The following is an 8,951-nucleotide window of genomic DNA, read 5'->3' as shown; positions in this document are numbered from 1 at the left end:
CCTCGCTCAGCCAGTGAGCGGGAACCGGTCTGTATGTGGGATCTGAACCCTCGGGCGGGAGCGCCGCCGCGCTTCCCAAGCGGCGCACTATCCAGTGCGCCACCGGGCCAGCCCCTCAGGTAAGTTATTGTTTTTAAGACTCAAAAAAAAAAAAATATATATATATATATATATATATATACACACACATATGTTCCCCAAGTTACAATTTTCTTTGGTCTGTATGAGGATATGGATATTTGTGCTTCCAAGTAAAAGATATTACTTTATTACATAAGGTTCTTAGATAATTGACATGACAGTACCATTCATCAATGGAAATTCCTCCCTTCCACTATACATAGTATTGGCAAAAGGTTGGCCAGCAGATTGTTATGGCTCTCTTGATCCTAAAGAAATATTCCCTAGATTCAATGAGGTGGGCTGGTCCATAAGGAAAATAACATCAGGTCATTCAAGTTTTGATACTAGAAATAAAGCATATAACACTCAAAAAAAACTCTTGAGGGCAGGGGCCATGATTCTACAAATTTATCAGAGTCCACAGGGTTGGGCCTACATATAGTAGAAACACAAGAAATACTTGATGAATCACATTTCCATAAGGCAATTCTATTTTCCCATTGCCGAGAAGCACAATTTAAAATGTTGGTGTGGCAGAAGCCCTTGATATCAAGAGAGTTATAAGAATGACTATGGGGCCGGCCCGGTGGTGCACTGCTACAGTGCGCCGCTTGGGAGCGCAGCGGCACTCCCGCCGAGGGTTCGGATCCCACATACAGACCGGCCGCTCACTGGCTGAGCGAGGTGCGGGCGCAACACTGAGGGTTGCGATCCGTTGCCGGTCACGAAAAAAGACAAAAAGGAAAAAAAAAAAAAAAGAATGACTATGCCCTCTGCCATCTTATAAGTACTTCCCTCCTTTTTCCTAGATATTTATAATATTTACTGACAGTACTAGGCATTATTGCATGAACAGTGGCTATCAAATGGCATTCCTTGACTCAGCAACTACTCCATAGTCATGTTGGGCTCTTTGGCTCCTAACTCAATGGATTTTACCTAAAGAACCAAAGAATGCCCCAAATGAATAGTCTGAGAATTTCCTCCAATTCAAGATTCATAGTGCCTCATTCTATCAAATATGACCTTGAAATCTGCAAAGTTCACTTATAAGAAACTTTTATATTAAAATATTTCTGAGAATAATTACAGTACCTGCTAAAAATCACAGTAGATACTGTGGGTCCTAACATAAATTTTAGCTGAGCATTCTCAAGCTACCTTTATTCAATGATTGGAATGAGAGGTATATGTGGCAGAATACTAATAAGAACTAATCTATGACGTCTTGGTGAAGACATCACCTCAGACTATATGTCTGAAACAAATATGTAAGTAGCTTGAATACTGTTCACAAAAACTTATCTAACAAAGGTGATTTTGCTTTATTTCCTGCTATGAGAATTTTCTCAACCAAGAAAACAGTCTATGCATGCCTTGTACATGGAATATACACTCACTTTCAACTCAGTCAGTGGATAGGTCAAAGCAGTGTCTTTAATAAATCCAACTACCTCCAAAATGCAAAATAAATAAATACAAATTTGTAAAAAATTTAGAGATAGAGATTATAGGTATGTAAGTTTTAGCTCCTGATGAGAGTAAGGAGATGGAAAGAGCCACTTTCTGTGAATATATGCAGGGGTACTTTGATCAAAGACTGGTCATCACACATATGACACACATATGAAGAGTTGGGTGGTTTAAGGAAAAGATAACAATAATTTATGATTACAAATAAGACTGATAGATTTGCTGGCCTGCTTCTGAGCCTTTAATCTCTAAGAGCTAATAAGTGGTAATGTAGCTTATTCTTTATAGACTTGCCTGATCAGAATGTCATTACTGTAGCTTAGTAGATTTCCATACCAAGCAGATAATTCTGGATCATACTAGATATATCTAAACTTTTATACTAAATAATCAATGTTCTTTAGGGTATCGGATAGATGCCAAAATCATTTTAATTTTCCTGTCTATACATTCCTACTTAGCCATATACATATTCTCAAGCAAATACAAGTGTGAGGGAAAATTAGTATTCTTGAGAGAAAATTGCATGCCAGGAAGTGCCATCTTTTAGCCTTTGTGTTTTTAACCAAGTTACAAGTATTATTTAAGAAGGTATACCTGAAAATACTGTAAGGTAGATTTTCACTGAAATAACTTCAGCTCTGAGACATAAGATGCCAAAGTTTTAAAAAATCTCAAATATGTAATAAAACACCAAATTTTAAAATATCTTTAAAGTTTCCCTTTAATTTTCCGATGAAACATTTAAAATATGCTGTTATCAGAAGGCAAACACTGAAACTGGATATATTTGAATTTGAAAGTACAGATTTTAATTATTTTTTTTTTACTCCGATGTTAACCGTTTAACAAGCTGACCATTATATATCCAAGAAGTATATATTTTTTGTCTGTCCACTTTTGAATAATCAGTAAATTAGCAGAGTACTTACATGACTATCCTTGATTGTGGACTAATGGATTATTTAGAAAATGGTTTCCTAATTAGAAAACGTCAACATCAACAATGGCATTTGTTGCATGCAAATAATCATTACTTTCAGCAATCAACTAAATATCATATTAACTACAAGAGACAGCATAAAGGACACCAGAGGATCATTAAACAATATCTATTAAATACTTCCTATGTTAAACTAGCCACTAGGGAACCCAATGACCAGGCACAATGTTAGCAACAGGGACAATATTTATATAAAAGATGGTGGGCATGGGCTATGTATTCCAATTCCCTTCCTTGTTCCAAAGGTCAGTGGATGATTCAATAAGAAAATTTTCACCTTTATGAATTTCTTATGTTTGACTTATATTACATAATGGATACTCATTTTGTTCAGGGTTTAGGTAAAAGGGATGGATCATATGACAGATTACCTGAAATAAATATAAACTCTTTCCTCCTTTACCCTCAAAAGCACGTTTATTCTAGGGCTGGCCTGTGGCTCACTTGGGAGAGTGTGGTGCTGATAACACCAAGGCCACGGGTTTGGATCCCCTTACCAGTCATCTTTAAAAAAAAAAAAAAAGAAAAAAACAGTATGTTTATTCTATATGTAATTAATTGTAGAGAAAATAAATTATAAGTATGAATCAGTTTTATAAAGTTAATTATCATCATTTTATCTTAAGTTTTTATGATATGGCTGCCTGTGTTTGAAGAAGGGTACAGAGATAGTGATGACTGAAAACCGACTGATGTATAACTATTGGTTCCTCTTCTTCCTAAGTACAGAGTTAGAGTGTTCTTTGATGTACCCCTGCTATTTATGGTCTGTTACTATTTCTGATCCTGACTCCTGGGTTCATTGCCTTTGCTCAGAGAGTCACCCAAGAGTTTAAATTACACTTCTGCTAGAGGTTTTAAAGAAGATAGTAATTGCTCCTTTTGGTATAATCAAGGATATGAAACTCAAAAATTGTCTATCGTACTCTTTTTAACTGTTACCCATTGTACTGATGTCACATTTACATAAGCACTTCAGCAGCTCAACTCATCTATGGATATATTTAGTCCCTACTTTCACAGGCTTTTTAAAGGAGAAAATCATAATAATACAATATTTTAAACTTGTTAAAATAACATTGATCATAAATATCACAACAGATCCTAAACAAGTTAACTAAAACAGCCTAATAAATTTGCCTGAGTCCATATACCACTTAATAACAACGAACAACCTTTAAGAAAAAGTGTTAATCATTTGATTTTTTTCTATATTAATCATTTCATTTTTTATATTGTTCGTTTCTTTTCAGTTATTAGTTTTGTTAGTTGGTTTTACATTAGCAATAACACATTTAAAGCAATATATCATTTTTCTTTAAAATTTTTAATTTTAATCTTAAATTTTAATCCTTTAAAAATAACATTTTTCTTTAAAAACATTAAAAAAATCTGTGCAGTGAACTGTCAACATTTTAACCTTTTTAAAAAATGGTCCCCAACTGGCATAGATACAGAACTTAAGGGATCAAAATAAATTAGGACACCAAATCAAAATCCAAACTGGCAAAACACTTGGGCAAAAGAAAGTATCACAAAGCTTCCTGTCTTAGGGGTCCGAGTAGATTATGTTACTACGTTTTTATAACAAAGAAAGAATTAACTTAAAAAAACAAACAGAAAACTTAGATCACAGTGAAACTTTCTGGATGCCTTCTTCTAGGGCATCACATTATTTCACTTGGAACCCTTCACAGGGTAATTGCACTTGATGGCCTGGGATGTTAAATATACTTCTCTGCTTTCCTGCCCTATTTGTACTTTTGAAAGAAAGAGGAGTCCCTTTCCAAACAAGGCGAGCTTCATAACAAAGCAAGCGAAGAAAACAAACAGGGCACATGGCAACTTCCAACCACTTCCACGTGACAGAGGCACAGCCCTCCACAGACACATCCTTCCCTCACATGAAAAATGCTGCTTTAAAAACGTTTCCATTTTCAAGGAATTGCCATCCCCCACCCCGACCTAGAATTAAAACGGGCGTGGAAAGGGTCCCGCGAGCATAACCTGAACCAGAAGTTTCACCTAGATGGCAGTTACGGTCACCTGCAAGCCCCTGCAGCTGCGATGGCGGACTCCAAACGCAGGAAGCCACCGAGGGGCACCCGAAGTCGGGCCAAGTTGAGAGCAACCAGCACCCAGACAGTGTGTAAGGGAGCCTTTCGGACCTCTCCCCTCCTCACGCCCCCAGACCCTCCTCCCTCAGCCTCAAACCCTCACGCCCCCAGACCCTCCTCACGCCCCCAGACCCACCTCCCTCAGCCTCAAACCCTCACGTCCCCAGACCCTCCTCCCTCAGCCTCAAACCCTCACGTCCCCAGACCCTCCTCACGTCCCCAGACCCTCCTCTCCCCGCCTCACGTCCCCAGACCCTCCTCTCCCCGCCTCACGTCCCCAGACCCTCCTCTCCCCGCCTCACGTCCCCAGACCCTCCTCTCCCCTCCTCACGTCCCCAGACCCTCAGACCCTCCTCTTCCCGCCTCACGTCCCCAGACCCTCCTCTCCCCTCCTCACGTCCCCAGACCCTCAGACCCTCCTCTTCCCGCCTCACGTCCCCAGACCCTCCTCTCCCCTCCTCACGTCCCCAGACCCTCAGACCCTCCTCTTCCCGCCTCACGTCCCCAGACCCTCCTCTCCCCTCCTCACGTCCCCAGACCCTCAGACCCTCCTCTTCCCGCCTCACGTCCCCAGACCCTCCTCTCCCCTCCTCACGTCCCCAGACCCTCAGACCCTCCTCTTCCCGCCTCACGTCCCCAGACCCTCCTCTCCCCTCCTCACGTCCCCAGACCCTCAGACCCTCCTCTTCCCGCCTCACGTCCCCAGACCCTCCTCTCCCCTCCTCACGTCCCCAGACCCTCAGACCCTCCTCTTCCCGCCTCACGTCCCCAGACCCTCCTCTCCCCTCCTCACGTCCCCAGACCCTCAGACCCTCCTCTTCCCGCCTCACGTCCCCAGACCCTCCTCTCCCCGCCTCACGCCCCCAGACCCACCTCCCTCGGCCTCAAACCCTCACGGCCTCAGATCCTCCTCTCCCTTCTCCCCCATGCCCCCAAGTCCTCCTCTCCCTCAAACCGCGTCCCGTAGACCCCCTTATTCCCTCTCGCGCTCTAAAACTCGTTCTTTTCCCTTAACATAGCTCCCCTCAAGATCCCTGAATTCCCGCGCAACGGCGGGATCCTGGCCGCGACACTCACGAGAAGAAAGGATCATCCTCAAAGCTGCTGCCCGGCATCCTGAACATTCTGGCTCCGTCTCGGGCGGCGGCCGACGGTGACAGATCGGAAACGGTGTAACTCGCCGCAGCCGCGACCCGAGCCTGCCTCCCCCGCACCCGCGACCCTTCTCCTAACCGCCAAGGTGGTGCCGCCCTGGAAAGGCGGGGCGTGACGCCGAGCTGCTTTCCTATTGGGCACTGGTCCAGTGACGTCACTAGACGAGGCGGGAACAATGAGCCGCTGCCATGGCAACTGCGGACAACACAGTGGAGGTGAGAAGTTTGGCCTTAGGCAGGCCAGGCAACGTTTCACCGAGCCTCTTGAGGTACAGATAGCTTGTGCTCTGGGCTGCAGAAACCGAAACATTAGACCACTCTGTGGCCTTGGGCAAGTCGCCTTCGGCCTCGAACCCCAAATCTCTTTTTGGGAAAATGGAGATGTGTCAAGATTTGGAATAGGTGACGTCTAAAGTCCCATTCAGAGGCCACATTTTGTGATCCATAGGAACGAGTGCTGTATCCGAAACTTTCTCTGGTAGTTGGTCAAAAGCTGTGCACAAGTAATGAGAAAAAATGTGCAAAAAGTTTTTGAGTGCAGTTAGCAAATAATGTACTCAGTTCTTGAAAGAAATGGGATGAAGCCTATTAGATTTCAACAAACATTTTCCTTTTGTGAATTTAAAACTCAAAGCGGTATTTCCCAAAGTGGGAAACGCTTAAGTGATATGTAGACATGACATTGAAAAAAAATAAATAAATGAGAAAGTTGCTCTCTTCAGTCCTCTTTCCATGTCTCTATTCAAGGATCAAGTCTCGCTTTGAGCTCTTATCTTTAACACCTCTCCAGCATTTCTTAACCTAACAGCAGGATTCAGGCAAGAGGCCTGCAGCAATCAGCCATATCCAACTAAAATTTCATTACCATATATTTTGGTTTTCATATTTTTAAGGGAGTCGTCTATTTATGGCAAGAAAACTGGTTTTAAATTTAAAGCAGTGCTATATACATTAATAGCTAGACTTTAAAATTTTAAATGAAAAAGTGAGTTGACTTAAAGAAATAGTACACGTGGAATTTGGATGTGGTGGGTGAGGGGGAATATCATTAACATTAGTACTCAAATTACCGAGCATTTGACAACACTATGGTGGGGCCTTCCAGGAGCCTAGAGACAGGTGGAGAAGGAGATGAGAAAGAGAGGAGATTAAAGGAGAAGAATGATAGGGTGTAAGAGGAGAGAAAAATGCATCTTGGCATGTCCACCTCAATTTAGTGGGCTCCCCAGCCTCTTTAGGGGGCTGTCCTGTGGAGATGGAGGGGCATCTATGGCTCATCAAGGCCCCCCAGGATCAGGCCAGAGAGATGGCGCTCTGCCAGAGTGAAGAAGCATGCAAGCCTGATTTGGAGGTGGCAGGAGTACTCAAGGGTTATTTTGGGAGCCGGAAATTTAATCCTTTGGACGTTTTACCCCCCACCTTTAGCCAAATTCCCTGGCAGCCTCCTTTCCCTGAGTGGCATGAGGAAGGGCAGACTTCCCAGCTCAAGATAAGATGGCACAGCCCTGGCAGGGAATGGGATATTTTCTTTTCCTCTGGCTTTGGAATGAAGCTCAGAGAGCATATGTATATTAGGGAATTTCTAAATTAATTTCAAGGCAAAAATTGCTTTATAAGACTTGAAATTATTTTGTCTTTAAAATAATATAAGCACCAGAAGTTAAGGAGGCAACTCTTTAAAAAACAAAATAAAGCAAAACTTGAAATGGAGTGAATTATATGATAAATGATAGTATTAACATAATTGTGAATTAAAGCCAAATAACTTGTGAGAAATTTTTTTCCTCTTGTTCCCATGGGAATTTTCCTTAGACTCATATTGTTAAAACATGAAACCTTATTTGAGACACAAGTTAGTCTGGGAGTTAACTGGAATTTCTGAAATTAGTTTGCCTAATGGTAAATGGCAAAAGGCAAATGCTTAAAAAAAAAAAAGAGGAGAGTTAGAGTTGAAGAGGGACCTTGACATCAGTTGAAGGGTGGGAAATAAAAGAAGGGGTGGGTGGGGGAGATGACGAGTAGCACAGCAGGGAAGCAATTGAGATGCCAGCAGGAAAGGGTCCTGGACTGGGCTGTAAATGTAATCAAAATAGGTAATATTTATTGGATGTGTTCTGGGCACTTCATGAGCATCACCTCATTGAATTCTCACAACAGTTTTATGGAGAAGAGATGGTTTTAATCCCCATGTATAGGTGATGCAACGGAGACACAGAGAAGCTATGTAAATTGCCAAGGTTCACATAGCTTCTGATTGAACTGGGCTGCATGCCTGAAGCTTTCCTACATGATTGCTGGTTGCATCGTATGTGGGTGATGGATCACACTTATAGATGCAAGATGGAAGCAGGTAATCATTGGTCAAAATCATGCTGACAAACTAAATGAACTCAGACTAAGAGATATAAAATTCAGTGGGAACATATTCAAATCAAGTCAGTTTAATTTGACAAATATTTATTGCGTGCCTACCGGGTGTTGGTCACCAATCTACACTCTCAGGCATCAGTGAACAAAACAGACAAAAATCTCTTCCCTCCTGGAGTTTATGTTCTCGTGAGGACACTGCAACTAAATGACACAGAAAGCAGCATATTAGAAGGAGATGTGCGATTATGAATAGGGAATACCGTGTAGGCCTCACTGAGGGGGTGAGTCTGAGCAAAGACTTACAGGAAGATAGTGGACATCTAGCGGAAGAGCACTCAGGCCACTGCAGAGGTAGCGTGTGCCCGGGGCATATAATGTACTGTTCTAGTCATCAGCCTTGACACTCATCTTCAGAGAAAGGATTGAGATGAGCCAAGTTAGGTGAAAATGACCTATTAGGATAATAGTTCTCACTTATACTTCCTATGTTCCTAGCATTGCACTACGTGCTTTTTAAAAAAAAAAAAAAAAAAAAGATGACCAGTAAGGGGATCTTAACCCTTGGCTTGGTGTTGTCAGCACCATGCTTAGCCACTGAGCGAACCGGCCATCCCTATATAGGAACCGAACCCATCCAGCACCGCACTCTCCCGAGTGAGCCACGGGCCGGCCAGCACTAAGTGCTTTACCTACATTTTCTCATACAAGGGG

General features: G+C 42.5%; 1 protein-coding gene across 2 annotated transcripts in view; it reads right to left on the bottom strand.

Annotated features, from left to right (window-relative positions):
• The window catches only part of MLF1 (myeloid leukemia factor 1), a 35,496-nt gene extending 28,917 nt beyond the window's left edge, over positions 1-6,579 (bottom strand). Inside the window, exon 1 of one of the 2 annotated variants that reach the window (XR_550271.1) lies at positions 5,794-6,579. Coding sequence is in view for 1 of the 2 variants with exons in the window: in XM_008569497.1 (XP_008567719.1) it covers positions 5,794-5,840 (47 nt within the window). In the remaining variant the exon portion in view is untranslated. The remainder of the gene's footprint in view (positions 1-5,793) is intronic. The other variant, XM_008569497.1, reaches the window with a different exon arrangement.
• Between the last annotated feature and the right edge of the window lie 2,372 nt (positions 6,580-8,951).

The sequence above is a fragment of the Galeopterus variegatus genome, unplaced genomic scaffold (genome assembly GCF_000696425.1).
Source record: "Galeopterus variegatus unplaced genomic scaffold, G_variegatus-3.0.2 Scaffold504, whole genome shotgun sequence".
NCBI classification, from domain to species: Eukaryota; Metazoa; Chordata; class Mammalia; order Dermoptera; family Cynocephalidae; genus Galeopterus; species Galeopterus variegatus.
Note: the sequence above shows the minus strand (reverse complement) of the source record. Positions and strands in the feature narration are given on the sequence as shown.